The 17,418-nt window shown below is 51.1% G+C and overlaps 1 protein-coding gene across 3 annotated transcripts in view; it reads left to right on the top strand.

Annotated features, from left to right (window-relative positions):
• SAPCD1 (suppressor APC domain containing 1) overlaps positions 1 to 17,418 on the top strand; it is a 143,027-nt gene that overhangs the window by 29,803 nt on the left and 95,806 nt on the right. For 2 of the 3 annotated variants that reach the window (XM_069635148.1, XM_069635147.1), the window contains exon 2: positions 2,466 to 2,602. In XM_069635148.1, the coding sequence (XP_069491249.1) occupies positions 2,466 to 2,602 (137 nt within the window). Of the gene's footprint in view, positions 1 to 2,465; positions 2,603 to 12,695; positions 12,857 to 17,418 lie in introns of those variants that run through there. The other variant, XM_069635149.1, reaches the window with a different exon arrangement.

Here is a 17,418-nt window from a genome sequence, read left to right as displayed (position 1 = left end):
CCTGTGAGGCTAAGAACCTTGGTGTCACCTTCAACTCCAAACTCTCCTTCTCTCCTCACATCTCCGACGTCTCTAAGAGGTCACACTATCAGCTGCACCACCTCAGAGGTATTCTTCCTTTTCTCACTTTCCCCCAGAAGCTCACTGTCTCCAGAGCTCTGGTTCTCTCTAGGCTGAACTTTTGCAGCAGCCTCTTTCTAAATCTGCCTGTCTCGACTCTTCGGCCTTTGCAACTTATCCAGAAGAGGACTGCAATACTTGTCCTTGGCCTCAAGCCCAAGGATCATATCTCTCCAGCTCTGAAATCTCTCTGCTGGCTCCCTGTGGCTGTAAGGATCAAGTTCAAGACCCTTTGAATCGTCAACAAGGCTTTCCCGTGCCTGGGACCGCACCACCTCCAACTTTCTTTTCCATCTCGATTCCACCGCTCATCCACCTCCAACCCTCAGAGGGTCAGACGCTTCTCCACGCAGAGAGGTGGGGGCAGATCTTTCACCTTGGCTGGGTGGGGCCTCCCTCTGGAACTCAAACATGAGCAGAACCACCTCCGGTTCCGGAAGCAACGCAACACCTTTGTTTTTGCTTCCACTTTCTCTCTTCCTCGCCCCTACTGATGCACCTGACTGTTCCGCGCGCTGGTCACCCTATGAACCCGGGCCCAGGATCCTGCATGTCCAGTTGCCCTTGCACTGCCTTTGGGCTCCCCAGATTTTAAGGGTCTATATCTGCAACCCTAGGGTCCCTTGTCTCTCTGCACTTATGAGCCACACTTCGGAAGTACGTATTGAGTTACCTGCACTCCCCCCCAACCCCCGTCTGGAACTTCTCCCCTCTCTCCTCCCTGCGTGATCTGAATGACACAAGACCTAGTAAGATCGTTGTTTTGTCCTCCCTCTGTCCCTCCTCCTTGTCTTGTGGTGCCTAGAAACACTTGTGTACAGGCGCGTTATAAATGACTTATATCATATCTTTGAATAGAAACCACCAGTTAACTTGCACCTGAGTTGGGTTACCTTACACCATTTCATTTTTGTCTGTGGCTTGCCTGAGTTGCTGTCACTGCACGCAGGCTCTACTTCATCGGTTTTGGTATCAGTTGGAGCTAAATCGCCACCCATAAGCCGAGATAATTGCGTTAGAGCGCAGCTAGGAGGAAATGGCGTACAAGGAGGGATACAAAGCTTGGAGGTGTTGTCTGGTATTTTACCCACCCATTGCCTGCCCATGGCCATGCTAATCCCTATGGCCATTCTCACCCACTTCCTGCCCCTCCCAAAACACCTCCTCAAGAGAACTCTTTGAGCCCGCTTTATTCAAGCCTTACCATCAAACTTTGCACTCGAAGTGCCTGCCAGTGTTTTTCTGAGCAGTCTCCTGAGAGTTACACCTAATTGGAGCTGTAAATGGTCTACCAGTGTAATAGAAAGGACTTAACAAGGTCTGCCTTTAGCCACTCAAATTGTAAGCACTATTTGTGTCCTTCACTGAAGTCCTGCTTAAAACAGGCATTGGCAAAGCCAACAGTTTTGGCTTGTGTATAGGTATTATGCATTTGCAAGACACTGCAATTATATGCCCAGGTCATCACAACCTTTTGCAGCTGCTACTATTGATGGGCAGTTAATACCACTACAGCAGTGCCTGGCAAGTGCCTTTCCCATGCTTACAGAAAAGCCAAAACTGTTGGCATTATCAATGCTTGTTTTTCTGATCCAATTAGTGTGTGTCATTTTGAGCGCTGCAGCCCAATGATGTGTCCCCTATAAACACAATCCCGTCTCCTGCAATTGGGGTGCTTTGTCCAGTCAAAAGACTCGATTAGTCCTTTCTACGCTGCTGCACAGAAATGTACAAATGTCTCTAGTGCTGAGAGTGTACATTACTCTCATGTCAAACCCTTGCAATGGACTAGCTGTGCTATAATGTAAAGTACAGATGTGTTTTGTGATAGGTTTTCAGCTGCCCCGACTACTGGTTAAGCAAAGCTCTGCTTCAATACGGTTTCACGTCGCTTTTCCTTGGACTTCAAAATGTGGGACAGCTCACCCTGTCCTATAAATAGAGCCAGTTGCCTTATGACAATGATCCTCAATCTATTGTTCCAAAAAGGGGACAGCCCACTCTTTCACTATTCAATATATTGGCAGAATTGGCCAAGAAGAAGAGCCTGCAAATGGCTGCTCTATCTGTCTGAAAGACCACAAGCAAACATAACAGCCATCGCTATGCGTTCCCACAGCCACGAGTTGGTAGATGTCACCTGAGCCCGGAGATTCCATTTGGGTCACAAACAAAAGATCCCACAACAGGGAGAGCCCCCAGGTTGGGGAATCGTGAAATGAAATGTTACCGCCTTTGTTATGAATGGGGGCACTTTATGGTGTATAATACTGAAGGTGAGGGAAGGACATTTTCTCCATTTGGAGGCGGGCGGGTTCTGATCACTTCTGTTCCTTCTCGTGCAGGGGAGCTGGACGCAAAGGGGGTGACCCGCTCTCGAAGCATCAACAGCTGCCTGGCGCCAGGAAGCCGCTGGCGGAGCCGCCATTGCCAGAATGAACCTCGGCGGCACACCATCACTGATGGCATCAATTATGAGACGGTGAGCATGGCAGCCATAGACACTGTGGAGAGACTGCCTGTCAGAAAGGAAGGAAGCTATGCCCTGTGCTGATACTATGTGAGAAAATAACAGCTTTGCCTTTTCCCCAATCATATGCATAATTTTATTATAAATTGAGTTCACATTGCAGGTGGTGTGAGTGATGTTATCCTCCCTTACTACCTGACACACAATCCTCAAATGACCCCCTGCTTCCTCATGCCGTTCTTTCTTCTCTTCATCCCCTTGACTCTTTGCTTCTTCCTTTCTCACCACCCCCTTGCTTCTTCACGCCATTCTTTCTTGGCTCCTTGCCTCTCCCTTTCTCACCACCGCCCATGCTTCTTCACGCCATTCTTTCTTGGCGCTTTGCTTCTTCCTTTCTCACCACCCCCTTGCTTCTTCACGCCATTCTTTCTTGTCTCCTTGCTCCCCCCTTTCTCACCACCCCCTTGCTTCTTCACGCCATTCTTTCTTGTCTCCTTGCTTCCCCCTTTCTCACCACCCCCTTGCTTATTCACGCCATTCTTTCTTGGCTCCTTGCCACTCCCTTTCTCACCACCGCCCATGCTTCTTCACGCCATTCTTTCTTGGCTCTTTGCTTCTTCCTTTCTCACCACCCCCTTGCTTCTTCACGCCATTCTTTCTTGTCTCCTTGCTTCCCCCTTTCTCACCACCCCCTTGCTTATTCACGCCATTCTTTCTTGGCTCCTTGCCTCTCCCTTTCTCACCACCGCCCATGCTTCTTCACGCCATTCTTTCTTGGCTCCTTGCTTTTCCCTTTCTCACCACCCCCTTGCTTCTTCACGCTGTTCTTTCTTGTCTCCTTGCTTCCCCCTTTCTCACCACCCCCTTGCTTCCTCACGCCATTCTTTCTTGTCTCCTTGCTTCCCCCTTTCTCACCACCCCCTTGCTTCTTCACGCCATTCTTTCTTGGCTCCTTGCCACTCCCTTTCTCACCACCCCCTTGCTTCTTCACGCCATTCTTTCTTGGCTCCTTGCCACTCCCTTTCTCACCACCCCCTTGCTTATTCACGCCATTCTTTCTTGTCTCCTTGCCTCTCCCTTTCTCACCACCCCCTTGCTTCTTCACGCTGTTCTTTCTTGTCTCCTTGCTTCCCCCTTTCTCACCACCCCCTTGCTTCCTCACGCCATTCTTTCTTGTCTCCTTGCTTCCCCCTTTCTCACCACCCCCTTGCTTCTTCACGCCATTCTTTCTTGGCTCCTTGCCACTCCCTTTCTCACCACCCCCTTGCTTCTTCACGCCATTCTTTCTTGTCTCCTTGCTTCCCCCTTTCTCACCACCCCCTTGCTTATTCACGCCATTCTTTCTTGGCTCCTTGCCACTCCCTTTCTCACCACCCCCTTGCTTCTTCACGCCATTCTTTCTTGTCTCCTTGCTTCCCCCTTTCTCACCACCCCCTTGCTTATTCACGCCATTCTTTCTTGTCTCCTTGCCTCTCCCTTTCTCACCACCCCCTTGCTTCTTCACGCTGTTCTTTCTTGTCTCCTTGCTTCCCCCTTTCTCACCACCCCCTTGCTTCTTCACGCTGTTCTTTCTTGTCTCCTTGCTTCCCCCTTTCTCACCACCCCCTTGCTTCTTCACGCCATTCTTTCTTGGCCCCTTGCCTCTCCCTTTCTCACCACCGCCCATGCTTCTTCACGCCATTCTTTCTTGGCTCCTTGCTTTTCCCTTTCTCACCGCCCCCTTGCTTCTTCACGCTGTTCTTTCCTGTCTCCTAGCTTTTCTTCTTCTCTTCCCCCGGGTCTCTTCCCCACCTTGTCTCCTTACTTTTCTCATTCTCAATCCCTGTCAGGAGTCTGGCTGGAGAGCACAGGGCAAAGGCTATATATCACAGTATGCACTGTAGATTAGGGGAGACTCCCGATGCAATGCTGGCATATAACAGAAACAGGGTACATACCAAGCTGATCTGAGTTGAAACAGGTATTCACAGGAACTGTTGGGCAGGAGCTGGCGGGAAGAAAAGAGACAGAGAGAAAGCAAAGAAAAGCAAATATACTGGGCAACACAGATTGACCAGAATAAAGGGTGTACTGAATATGATAAGGGATCTCCAGAGATTGGGAAAGCCCCTTGGATCAGTAACAGCAGGTTACTCTTATCAACGATCATACAGCAGCGTCATGAGTTAGGCGTGCCAAAGAGAATGTTGTACTCGGTGCAAGGGTAAAACTGGAGACCATATACTGAGGCAGGTAAAGCTTCAATGGACTAGGCGAAGGCAACAGAAGTCTTTCCCTTATTTGGTCTGAATGGAGGCCAACCCAGGGGCCACACTGTAAACGGATTCAAAGCGGAGGCACAACAGTGGACCAAGATGTAATACAGGTAGAAAGCTGCGTTGAAAGAAGAAACCAGGTACAGGACAGGATGGAGAAACAAAGCAGAGACTGGAATATCAGATTGCACAATGCAAAGGTCTCGGAGAAGACAGGTTGCTGCCAACTCGGCGAATAGGAGGGGTTCAGGAAACTCAGAGTGCTTAAGAACAAGCACTAGAACTATGGACTGAAGTCTGGTAATATGGCAGGCAAGGAACACACAGGAAAACCTAAAGAGACTGCGATTGCAGAGAGAACAAGAGAAAAACTAGGCCAAAACAGGATAAGTCTGGGAAGCAGAAATGCTTACAGAAAAACAGGGTTTTGTCAGAAAGACAGAAAAGATATCAGTAAATAACAGAATGTCTTTAACAGCAAAACAGAACAGGGATTCAGAAGTCAAAAGCTGGAAATCAAAGAAAAGGTTCAAAAACAGGCAGACGGCAAAAGCAGGCTGAAAACATTGCTGCAAAGCAGCAACAACAAATGGGATTGTAATAAAGTCTCTTTAGATCTCAGCAGACTAGCCTAGCCTGCAGTAGCTTGGAACAGGTTAATGCAATTAGGGCCTCTCCAGCTCTTAATAGCTTGCTGCAAACAAATGTACTTGGCATGCCTCCTCCAGCCCTCTGCCACTTCCACAGCATACATGTACTGTAATGCATCTGCTGGTGTAACCCAAAACCTGGAACATGAAATTAGATTGCTCCAAAACTGCAGCAGTAAAACAAGTAAAGGAATGCAGAGGCAGTTTGCAGGTTTTAACTTCGCAAGTATACCATAATCAGAGTCTCTGAATGTGCATATGCAGCGGTGCTGGGTGGCAAGTGGGTAAGATCGTGGCACTCTCTCCTGGCTTCCTCTTGCTTTCTTGTCTCCTTGCTACTCCCTTTCCCCCTCCTCTCCTTGCTTCCTACGCTGTTCTTTATTGTCTCCTTATATTTCTCTCGTTCTCAACCTCTCTCCTTGCTTCCTCTTGCTTTCTTGTCATCTTGATTTCTTCTTCTCTTCCCCACATTGTCTCCTTGCTTTTCTTTCTCAGCCCATCTCCTTTCTTCCTATTCTTTCCTTTCTTATCTTATTGCTTTCTTCATCTCTTCCCCACCTTATCGCCTTGCTTCTTTCTTTCTCACTTTTTCTTGCTTCCTTGTGCTGCTCTTTTTTGTCTCCTTGCTTTCTTCTTATCTTCACCAACTTGACTCTTTGCCTTCTCCCATTTTCACCACGTCATTACTTCTTACGCTGCTCTTTCTTGTCTCCTGGCTTTCTTATCTTCTCTACCTGCCTCTTCTTTGCTGCCTCTCTTTTTCAGCTTGTCTTCATGCTGCTCCATTTCTTGGCCCCCTCTCTGTGCTCCCTCCTTTTCTTCATCATTGTCTCCTTGCTTCTGCCCTTCTCGCCACTTCTCCTTGCTTCTTCTTGCTTTCTTCCTCTCACTCACTCCCTTGTCTCCTTGCTTCTCCCTTTCTCCCCCTCTCCTTGCTTCCTGTGCTGTTCTTTCTTGTCTCCTTGCTTCTCCCCTTCTCGCCACTTCTCCTGGCTTCTTCTTGCTTTCTTCCTCTCACTCCCTTGTCTCCTTGTGTCTCCCTTTCCCCTCCTCTCCTTGCTTCCTACGCTTTTCTTCCTTGTCTACTTGCTTCTCCCCTTCTCAGCCCCTCTCTTGCTTCGTCTTGCTTTGCTCTTCTCACTGCCTTGTCTGCTTGCTTGTGTTTGCTTCATCACTTTGTCTCATTGCTTCTCCATGTACCCCCTTCTTGCTTTATGGTTCTTTCTTGTCTTGTTACTTTCTTCTTATTCTCACTGCCCTGTCTCCTTGCTTCTCGCTTTCTCCCCCTCCCCTTGCTTCGTACGCTGTTGGTTCTTGTCCCCTTGCTTCTCCTCTTCTTGCCACTTCTCCTTGCTTCTTCTTGCTTTCTTCCTCTCACTGCCTTGTCTCCTTGCTTTTCCCTTTCTCCCCCTTTACTTGCTTCCTATACTGTTCTTTCTTGTCTCCTTGCTTCTCCCGTTCTCCCCACTTCTCCTGGCTTCTTCTTGCTTTCTTCCTCTGACTGCCTTGACTCCTTGCTTCTCTTTTTCTCCCCCTCTCCTTGCTTCCTACGCTGTTCTTTCTAGTTTCCTTGCTTCTCCCTTAATCACCCTCTCCTTGCTTCCTATACTGTTCTTTCTTGTCTCCTTGCTTCTCCCGTTCTCCCCACATCTCCTGGCTTCTTCTTGCTTTCTTCCTCTGACTGCCTTGTCTCCTTGCTTCTCCCCCTCTCCCTGCTTCCTTCGCTGTTCTTTCTTGTCTCCTTGCTTCTCCCCTTCTCACCACTTCTCCTTGCTTCTTCTTGCTTTCTTCCTCTCACTGCCATGTCAACTTGCTTCTCCCTTTCTCCCCCTCTTCTTGCTGCTTCTCCCCTTTCTGTTCTTAATTGTCTCCTTGCTTCTTCATTTCTTCCACTCACTGCCTTGTCTCCTTGCTTCTCCCATTCTCCCCCTCTCCTTGCTTCCTACGCTGTTCTTTCTTGTCTCCTTTTTTCTCCTCTTCTCACCACTTCTCCTTGCTTTCTTCCTCTCCCTGCCTTGTCTCCTAGCTTCTCCCTTTCTCCCCCTCTCCTTGCGCCCCATGCTGTTCTTTCTTGTCTCCTTTCTTCTCCCTTTCTCCCCCTCTCCTTGATTCTTGCTTTCTTCCTCTCACTGCCTTGTCTCCATGCTTCTCCCTTTCTCCCCCTCTCCTTGCTCCCTACACTAGTCTTTCTTGTCCTCTTGCTTCTCCACTTCTCTCCACTTCTCCTTGCTTCTTGCTTTCTTCCTCTCACTGCCTTGTCTCCTTCCTTCTCCCTTCCTCCCCCTCACGTGTCTTCCTACGCTGTTCTTCCTTGTCTCCTTGCTTCTCCCCTTCTCAGCCCTTCTCTTGCTTCTTCTTGCTTTGCTCTTCTTTCTGCCTTGTCTCATTGCTTGTGTTCTCCTCGTCACCTTGCCTCATTGCTTCTCCATGTAGCCCCTTCTTGCTTTATGGTTCTTTCTTGTCTCTTTACTTTCTTCTTATTCTCACTGCCTTGTCTCCTTACTTCTCCCTTTCTCACCCTCTCCTTGCTTCCAGTGCTGTTCTTTCTTGTCTCCCTGCTTCTCCCCACTTCTCCTGGCTTGTTTTTGCTTTCTTCCTCTGACTGCCTTGACTCCTTGCTTCTCTTTTGCTCCCCCCTCTCCTTGCTTCCTAGGCTGTTCTTTCTTATCTCCTTGCTTCTCCCCTTCTCCCCACTTCTCCTTGCTTCTTCTTGCTTTCTTCCTCACTGCCTTGTCTACTAGCTGCTCTATTTCTCCCTCTCTCCTTGCTTCTCATGCTGTTCTTTCTAGTCTCCTTGCTTCTCCCCTTCTCCCCACTTCTCCTTGCTTCTTCTTGCTTTCTTCCTCACTGCCTTGTCTACTAGCTGCTCTATTTCTCCCTCTCTCCTTGCTTCTCATGCTGTTCTTTCTAGTCTCCTTGCTTCTCCCTTTCTCACCCTCTCCTTGCTTCCTATGCTGTTCTTTCTTGTCTCCGTGCTTCTCCCCACTTCTCCTGGCTTCTTTCTTGCTTTCTTCCTCTGACTGCCTTGTCTCATTGCTTGTGTTCTCCTCATCACCTTGTCTCATTGCTTCTCCATGTAGCCTCTTCTTGCTTTATGGTTCTTTCTTGTCTCTTTAATTTCTTCTTATCCTCATTGCCTTGTCTCCTTACCTCTCCCTTTCTCTCCTCTCCTTGCTTCTTGCTTTCTTCCTCTCACTGCCTTGTCTCCTTGCTTCTCCCTTTCTCCCCCTCTCCTTGCTTCCTACACTGTTCTTTCTCGTCTCCTTGCTTCTCCCTTTCTCGCCACTTCTCCAGGCTTCTTCTTGCTTTCTTCCTCTCACTGCCTTGTCTCCTTGCTTTTTCCGTTCTCCCCCTCTCCTTGCTTCCTGTGCTGTTCTTTCTTGTCTCCTTACTTCTTCTTGCTTTCTTCTCTTCACCACCTTCTTGTCCCCTTACTTTCTTCTTCTTCTCTGCGCCTTGTCTCCTTGCTTCTCCCCTTCTCGACACTTTTCCTGGCTTCTTCTTGCTTTCTTCCTCTCACTGACTTGTCTCCTTGGTTCTCCCTCCCCCCCTCTCCTTGCTTCTTACACGGTTCTTTCTTGTCTCCTTGGTTCTCCCCTTCCCCTTGCTTTCTTCCTCTCCCTACCTTGTCTCCTTGCTTTCTTCTCTTCACCACCTTCTTGTCCACTTACTTTCTTCTTCTTGCTTCTCCCTTTCCCCCTCTCCTTGCTTCCTATCCTGTTCTTTCTTATCTCCTTCTCACCACTTCTCCTTGCTTCTTCCTCTCACTGCCTTGCCTCCTTGCTTCTCCCCTTTCTCCCTCTGCGTGCTCCCTCCTTTTGTTCTCGTCTCCTTGCTTCTTCCCTTCTCACCACTTCTCCTTGCTTCTTCTTGCTTTCTTCCTCTCACTGCCTTGTCTCCTAGCTGCTCCATTTCTCCCTCTCTCCTTGCTTCCCATGCTGTTCTTTCTAGTCTACTTGCTTCTCCATTTCTCACTATCTCCTTGCTTCCTATTCTGTTCTTTCTTGTCTCTTTGCTTCTCCCCACTTCTCCTGGCTTCTTTCTTGCTTTCTTCCTCTGACTGCCTTGTCTCATTGCTTGTGTTCTACGCATCACCTTGTTTCATTGCTTCTCGATGTAGCCCCTTCTTGATTTATGGTTCTTTCTTGTCTCTTTAATTTCTTCTTATCCTCAATGCCTTGTCTCCTTACTTCTCCCTTTCTATCCTCTCCTTGCTTCTTGCTTTCTTCCTCTCACTGCCTTGTCTCCTTGCTTCTCCCCGTTCTCCCTCTGCGTGCTCCCTCCTTTTGTTCTTGTCTCCTTGCTTCTCCCTTTCTCGCCACTTCTCCTGGCTTCTTCTTGCTTTCTTTCTCTCACTGCCTTGTCTCCTTGATTTTCCCTTTCTCCCCATCTCCTTGCTTCCCATGTTGTTCTTTCTTGTCTCCTTGCTTCTCCCTTTCTCCCCCTCTGCTTGCTTCCAGTGCTGTTCTTTCTTGTCTCCTTACTTCTTCTTGCTTTCTTCTCTTCACCACTTTCTTGTCCCCTTACTTTCTTCTTCTTCTCTGCGCCTTGTCTCCTTGCTTCTCCCCTTCTCGCCACTTCTCCTGGCTTCTTATTGCTTTCTTCCTCTCACTGCCTTGTCTCCTTGCTCCCCCCCCTCTCCTTGCTTCTTACACGGTTCTTTCTTGTCTCCTTGCTTCTCCCCTTCCCCTTGCTTTCTTCCTCTCCCTACCTTGTCTCCTTGCTTTCTTTTCTCCACCACCTTCTTGTCCACTTACGTTCTTCTTCTTGCTTCTCCCTTGCCCCCTCTCCTTGCTTCCTACCCTGTTCTTTCATATCTCCTTCTCACCACTTCTCCTTGCTTCTTCCTCTCACTGCCTTGCCTCCTTGCTTCTCCCCTTTCTCCCTCTGCGTGCTCCCTCCTTTTGTTCTTGTCTCCTTGCTTCTTCCCTTCTAGCCACTTCTCCTGGCTTCTTCTTGCTTTCTTCCTCTCACTGCTTTGCCTCCTTGTTTATCTTTTTCTCCCCCTCTCCTTGTCTCCTACGCTGTTCTTTCTTGTCTCCTTGCTTCTCCCTTTCCCCCCTCTCCTTGCTTCCAACGCTGTTCTTTCTTGTCTCATTGTCCTTGCTTCTTCCATTCTCCTTGCTTCTTCTTGCTTTCTTCCTCTCACTACCTTGTCTCCTTTCTTTCTTCACCACCTTCTTGTCCCCTTACTTCCTTCTTCTCCTCGGCGCCTTGTCTCCTTGCTTTCTTCTCTTCACCACCTTTTTGTCCCCTTGCTTTCTTCTTATCCTCACTGTCTTGTCTCCTTGCTTTCTTCTCTTCACCACCTTCTTGTCCCCTTACTTTCTTCTTCTCCTCGGCGCCTTGTCTCCTTGCTTTCTTCTCTTCACCACCTTCTTGTCCCCTTACTTTCTTCTTCTCCTCGGCGCCTTGTCTCCTTGCTTTCTTTCTTCACCACCTTCTTGTCCCCCTACTTCCTTCTTCTCCTCGGCGCCTTGTCTCCTTGCTTTCTTCTCTTCACCACCTTCTTGTCCCCTTACTTCCTTCTTCTCCTCGGCGCCTTGTCTCCTTGCTTTCTTCTCTTCACCACCTTTTTGTCCCCTTGCTTTCTTCTTATCCTCACTGCCTAGACTCCTTGCTTTCTTCTCTTCACCACCTTCTTGTCCCCTTACTTCCTTCTTATCCTCACTGTCTTGTCTCCTTGCTTTCTTCTCTTCACCACCTTCTTGTCCCCTTACTTTCTTCTTATCCTCACTGTCTTGTCTCCTTGCTTTCTTCTCTTCACCACCTTCTTGTCCCCTTACTTTCTTCTTCTCCTCACTGTCTTGTCTCCTTGCTTTCTTCTCTTCACCACCTTCTTGTCCCCTTGCTTTCTTCTTCTCCTCGGCGCCTTGTCTCCTTGCTTTCTTCTCTTCACCACCTTTTTGTCCCCTTGCTTCCTTCTTCTCCTCACTGTCTTGTCTCCTTGCTTTCTTCTCTTCACCACCTTCTTGTCCCCTTACTTCCTTCTTATCCTCACTGTCTTGTCTCCTTGCTTTCTTCTCTTCACCACCTTCTTGTCCCCTTACTTTCTTCTTATCCTCACTGTCTTGTCTCCTTGCTTTCTTCTCTTCACCACCTTCTTGTCCCCTTACTTTCTTCTTCTCCTCACTGTCTTGTCTCCTTGCTTTCTTCTTCTCCTCGGCGCCTTGTCTCCTTGCTTTCTTCTCTTCACCACCTTCTTGTCCCCTTACTTCCTTCTTCTCCTCGGCGCCTTGTCTCCTTGCTTTCTTCTCTTCACCACCTTTTTGTCCCCTTGCTTCCTTCTTCTCCTCACTGTCTTGTCTCCTTGCTTTCTTCTCTTCACCACCTTTTTGTCCCCTTGCTTCCTTCTTCTCCTCACTGTCTTGTCTCCTTGCTTTCTTCTCTTCACCACCTTTTTGTCCCCTTGCTTTCTTCTTCTCCTCGGCGCCTTGTCTCCTTGCTTTCTTCTCTTCACCACCTTCTTGTCCCCTTACTTCCTTCTTCTCCTCGGCGCCTTGTCTCCTTGCTTTCTTCTCTTCACCACCTTCTTGTCCCCTTACTTTCTTCTTATCCTCACTGTCTTGTCTCCTTGCTTTCGTCTCTTCACCACCTTCTTGTCCCCTTACTTTCTTCTTCTCCTCGGCGCCTTGTCTCCTTGCTTTCTTCTCTTCACCACCTTTTTGTCCCCTTACTTTCTTCTTATCCTCACTGTCTTGTCTCCTTGCTTTCTTCTCTTCACCACCTTCTTGTCCCCTTACTTTCTTCTTCTCCTCGGCGCCTTGTCTCCTTGCTTTCTTCTCTTCACCACCTTCTTGTCCCCTTACTTCCTTCTTCTCCTCGGCGCCTTGTCTCCTTGCTTTCTTCTCTTCACCACCTTTTTGTCCCCTTACTTCCTTCTTTTCCTCGGCGGCTTGTCTCCTTGCTTTTCTCCTCTTTTCGGCCCCTCTCCTTGCTTCCTCTCGTCCTTCCCTCCCCTTGTTCTTCGCCTTGTCTCCTTCCTGCCATCAGTACTGTTCTGTAACGGTGCTGCTGGGCGGTGGGTAAAGAGGTGGACGCTGAGTCCAAGCTGAAATGGACGGCTGTAGACAAGTTAAGGATGGGCCCTGCCCTGCCTCGGGCTGTCCCTGCCACTCCCTCCCGGACAGGCACGTGGCAGGCTCCCCACCCAGCCAGTGGGTGGCTCCCCTGGGCCCTGGGCCTCCCTCCCACAGACAGGCTCTCTCTCGCAGACACGGAGCTCAGCGCCATGCTGGCTGCGCCCCAGGGTCGGCTGCTCCCCAGGCAATGCAATGGCCGTGCGGCCTGCCTACGCCATCCTCATCCTCCCACTGCAGAGCGGCCTTCACAGCTGGGAGGCCCTCCACTTCTTCCTCTGGGTGAGTCTCGAGCTGGGGAGGCAGCGCAGGGGGTCAATGCGCCGGATGCAGAGATCAGCATGTGGCCGTGCACGCTCGCATCCTAGCATGGCAGCTCGGGAGGTCAATGTGCTGGCTGCGGAGATCAGCGTGCGACTTGCACCAAACATCCCGCAGGGAGTCACTGGCTAGAGATATATGCAGGGCATCTCTTGGGGTTCGTGCTCCTGCTGTGGAAATCTCGAGTCCCATGGATGTTCGAATCCTGATTTGAAAGCTGATGAAGTTATTGTACCTGCTGCAGAGAGCCATGTGTGTACTGCAGCACGAGCTCAGGAGGGTGCAGAGCCTACAGCGGAGATCCTAGGAGGCTGCGTTGGGGTTTTGGGCTGGCACCTCAAGTTGTTATCGTGTCTTCTTTTAAGATTTGCGAGGGACAGGTTTTTGGGATTCTGGTATGTACGCCCTGGGGTTAAATCACTTGCAATGGTGGCCAGGTTATTGCACTGGCATACGAGCTCACCTGGTTAATGCACCTGCCGCGTGGGCCCGAGTGACACATGCTTCAGCACCAGCTGCACAGACCTGTGTGGTGTGACTGCAGGTGGGTTGCAGCCCTTCCAGGCGGGGTTGACTCAGCCGCTCCGCCCCTCCCTGGTGGATAAAATGCGGAGCGATTTTCATTAGATGATTGGAAATGAAACGTGCTGTGCCTGGGAGTTTGTCTCAAGGCGCTGTACAGATCAAAGTCGCAGACCAGTGCGGCGCTAGAAATCTACCTCTGCTTTGCCACATGTCCCCCTGTCAAGTAAAACAGAAATACTTGTGTTTTTATTGAAGCATGCCTTATAAATGTTATCTAAACATCGTTCTTCCGTAATAATATATATATAGTGACGTTTTTTTCGCATGGATTTTGTTTATATCGTTTTATTTAAAAGAAAAAAACATAATTTTCGGGGGAGTTAAAGGGTTTGTTCGATCTTGTCGCACTATTAAAAACAGGTGTTACTATTTTCCTAACTCGAGGTTTCGCTGACCTCTGCACGCGGGCACTTTAACCAGCTGAGCAATCTGACCAGGACGGCAGCGTGATTTCCAGTTACACCGAGATCCCCGCCCATGCGTATGAGCCATCCTCTGGGGGCGAGAGGGCGGGGGAGGTCGATTGGGTGGGGGTGGAGGGCGGGGGTTATAAGGCCCGCATCTCGAGGACAAGACTTTCCCAGGACCTTGAGGGAGAACGAGCCGCTCCGGCAGGAAGAGTTCACAGCATGTCCTGGACAACTCGTAACATGAGGGAATTCGTTTACATGGATCCAAGTATAGCGCCACCCTGTTTGATAACCTGCCTCAGGGCGCTGGATGAATCCCGGCGTACTTTGCAACTGTGACCATTAGATTGCACTCAAATCTCTGCTGCAAGCACCTGAACCCACCGAGCAATCTTACCAGGAGTGGTAACGGTAAACCGCAGGCTGTAACACAACCTTTTTTTAGACCCTGATTAATTCCACGCGCCTCCTCCTCCCAAGCGCTATAAGGTCCTCAATGTATTAACTCACTCTGTACCCCATACCCCTCAGATGGTGCATTAACCGTCTAAGCTACTTTAGCCCGAATCTGTATTTACAATGACAAGCATCAAGGCTTCAAACCCCTAACACCATATGTGTGTTTACTAAACAGTCTTCTAAGCGCCCTATTTAAAGGCAGTGAGTGCCAGGCTATTATTTGTATTTTGTATTTATTGTTTTATGTAGCGCCTTAATCCAAGGCGCTTTACAGTATTATGCAAGTCTATGCTCGTCCTTGGCACTTATGGTTAAGGTGTCAACCCTGGAGACATTCAGGATGAGTGATTTGCAGGCTGCACACATATCTGTGCAACATGTGCATGAACTGCCCGAACTATCTGTAACGGGACTGCAGCTGACTCTTGCCAGGGTGAGGTCAGGCTCGAATGGGGGAGGCGGGTCACATGGACAATGGGGAGGACGTGTTTCCCGAGTCAGCAGCAGCCGCGTGGTGTGAGCTCAGCACTGGCAGGGAGGTGCAGAATGTGTCAAGGATGCATGACACCATGCTGAGGTCACTGCCCTGGCAATGCACCTCCGTCCTGTCCCCAGGCCCCTCCCTACTCCACAGCCATGCGTGTATTGGCAACCGCACGGCTCTGCCCGTGCACCACAAAACCGCCCAGGCCCCAGCAGCACCTTACGACCCCCACAGAGACCTCCTGACAGCCTGCCCCTCCAGAGCTATCACCGTGTTGGCAACCACACATGGCTCGGACAGTTCACCAGAGTCCTGCAGCACCCCTGGTATTGCAGCGCTAAGACCCACACACATTTCATCCACTGCTCCCCAGTCCTGACCTCCAGCACCTCTCCTGTCCCAGCAGACACCCACACACAGCTCTGCAACTGCTCCTCCGTCCTGACCTCCAGCACCTCTCCTGTCCCTGTCCCAGCACTGACACCCACACGCATCTCAGCCACTGCTCCTCAGTCCTGACCTGCAGCACCTCTCCTGTCCCAGCACTGACACCCACACGCATCTCAGCCACTGCTCCTCGGTCCTGACCTGCAGCACCTCTCCTGTCCCAGCACTGACACCCACACGCATCTCAGCCACTGCTCCTCGGCCCTGACCTGCAGCACCTCTCCTGTCCCAGCACTGACACCCACACGCATCTCAGCCACTGCTCCTCGGTCCTGACCTGCAGCACCTCTCCTGTCCCAGCACTGACACCCACACGCATCTCAGCCACTGCCCCTCAGTCCTGACCTGCAGCACCTCTCCTGTCCCAGCACTGACACCCACACGCATCTCAGCCACTGCTCCTCAGTCTTAACCTGCAGCACTCCTGTTATTGCAGCACTGACGCCCACACATAGCTCTGTCAATGCACTCCAGTCCTGTCCCGCAGCACCTCTGCTGCTATGGCACCGGGAACCACACACAGCTCAGCCACTGCTCCTCAGTCCCGACCTGCAGCCCCCACCCCCCGTTCCAGCACTGGGACCCACACACAGCTCAGCCACGGCTCCTCAGTCCTGACCTGCAGTATCCCTCCTGTTCCAGCACTGAGACACACACACAGCTCAGCCACTGCTCCCCAGTCCTGACCTGCAACCCCTCCTGTTCCAGCACTGAGACCCACACACAGCTCAGCCACTGCTCCCCAGTCCTGACCTGCAGCCCCTCCTGTTCCAGCACTGGGACCCACACACAGCTCAGCCAGTGCTCCTCAGTCCTGATCTGCAGTATCCCTCCTGTTCCAATACTGAGACCCACACACAGCTCAGCCACTGCCCCTCAGTCCTGACCTGCAGCCCTTCCTGTTCCAGAACTGAGGCCCACAAACAGCCCAGCCACTGCGCCTCAGTCCTGACCTGCAGCCCCCTCCTGTTCTAACACTGAGACCCACACACAGCTCAGCCACTGCTCCGCAGTCCTGACCTGCAGCATCCCTCCTGTTCCAGCACTGAGACCCACACACAGCTCAGTCACTGCTCCTCAGTCCTGACCTGCAGCCCCCTCCTGTTCCAGCACTGAGACACACACACAGCCCAGCCACTGCTCCCCAGTCCTGACCTGCAGTATCCCTCCTGTTCCAGCACTGAGACCCACACACAGCTCAGCCACTGCTCCTTAGTCCTGACCTGCAGTATCCCTCCTGTTCCAGCACTGAGACACACACACAGCTCAGCCACTGCTCCCCAGTCCTGACCTGCAACCCCTCCTATTCCAGCACTGAGACCCACACACAGCTCAGCCACTGCTCCTCAGTCCTGACCTGCAGCCCCCTCCTGTTCCAGCAATGAGACCCACACACAGCTCAGCCACTGCTCCTCAGTCCTGACCTGCAGCCCCCTCCTGTTCCAGCACTGGGACCCACACACAGCCCAGCCACTGCTCGTCAGTCCTGACCTGCAGCCTCCCTCCTGTTCCAGCACTGGGACCCACACACAGCTCAGCCAGTGCTCCTCAGTCCTGACCTGCAGTATTCCTCCTGTTCCAATACTGAGACCCACACACAGCTCAGCCACTGCTCCCCAGTCCTGACCTGCAGTATCCCTCCTGTTCCAGGACTGAGACCCACACGCAGCTCAGCCACTGCTCCCCAGTCCTGACCTGCAGTATCCCTCCTGTTCTAGGACTGAGACCCACACACAGCTCAGCCACTGCTCCTCAGTCCTGACCTGCAGCCCCCTCCTGTTCCAGGACTGAGACCCACACACAGCTCAGCCACTGCTCCCTAGTCCTGACCTGCAGCACCCCTCCTGTTCCAGGACTGAGACCCACACACAGCTCAGCCTCTGCTCCCCAGTCCTGACTTGCATCACCTCTGCTGCTATAGCACTGGGAACCACACACAGCTCAGCCACTGCTCCCCAGTCCTGACCTGCAGCACCTCTCCTGTCCCAGCACTGACACCCACACGCATCTCAGCCACTGCTCCTCAGTCCTGACCTGCAGCACCTCTCCTGTCCCAGCACTGACACCCACACGCATCTCAGCCACTGCTCCTCAGGCCTGACCTGCAGCACTCCTGTTATTGCAGCACTGACGCCCAC

This window comes from Ambystoma mexicanum, chromosome 13 (assembly GCF_040938575.1).
Source record: "Ambystoma mexicanum isolate Mex_15411 chromosome 13, UKY_AmexF1_1, whole genome shotgun sequence".
NCBI lineage: Eukaryota > Metazoa > Chordata > Amphibia > Caudata > Ambystomatidae > Ambystoma > Ambystoma mexicanum.
Note: the sequence above shows the minus strand (reverse complement) of the source record. Positions and strands in the feature narration are given on the sequence as shown.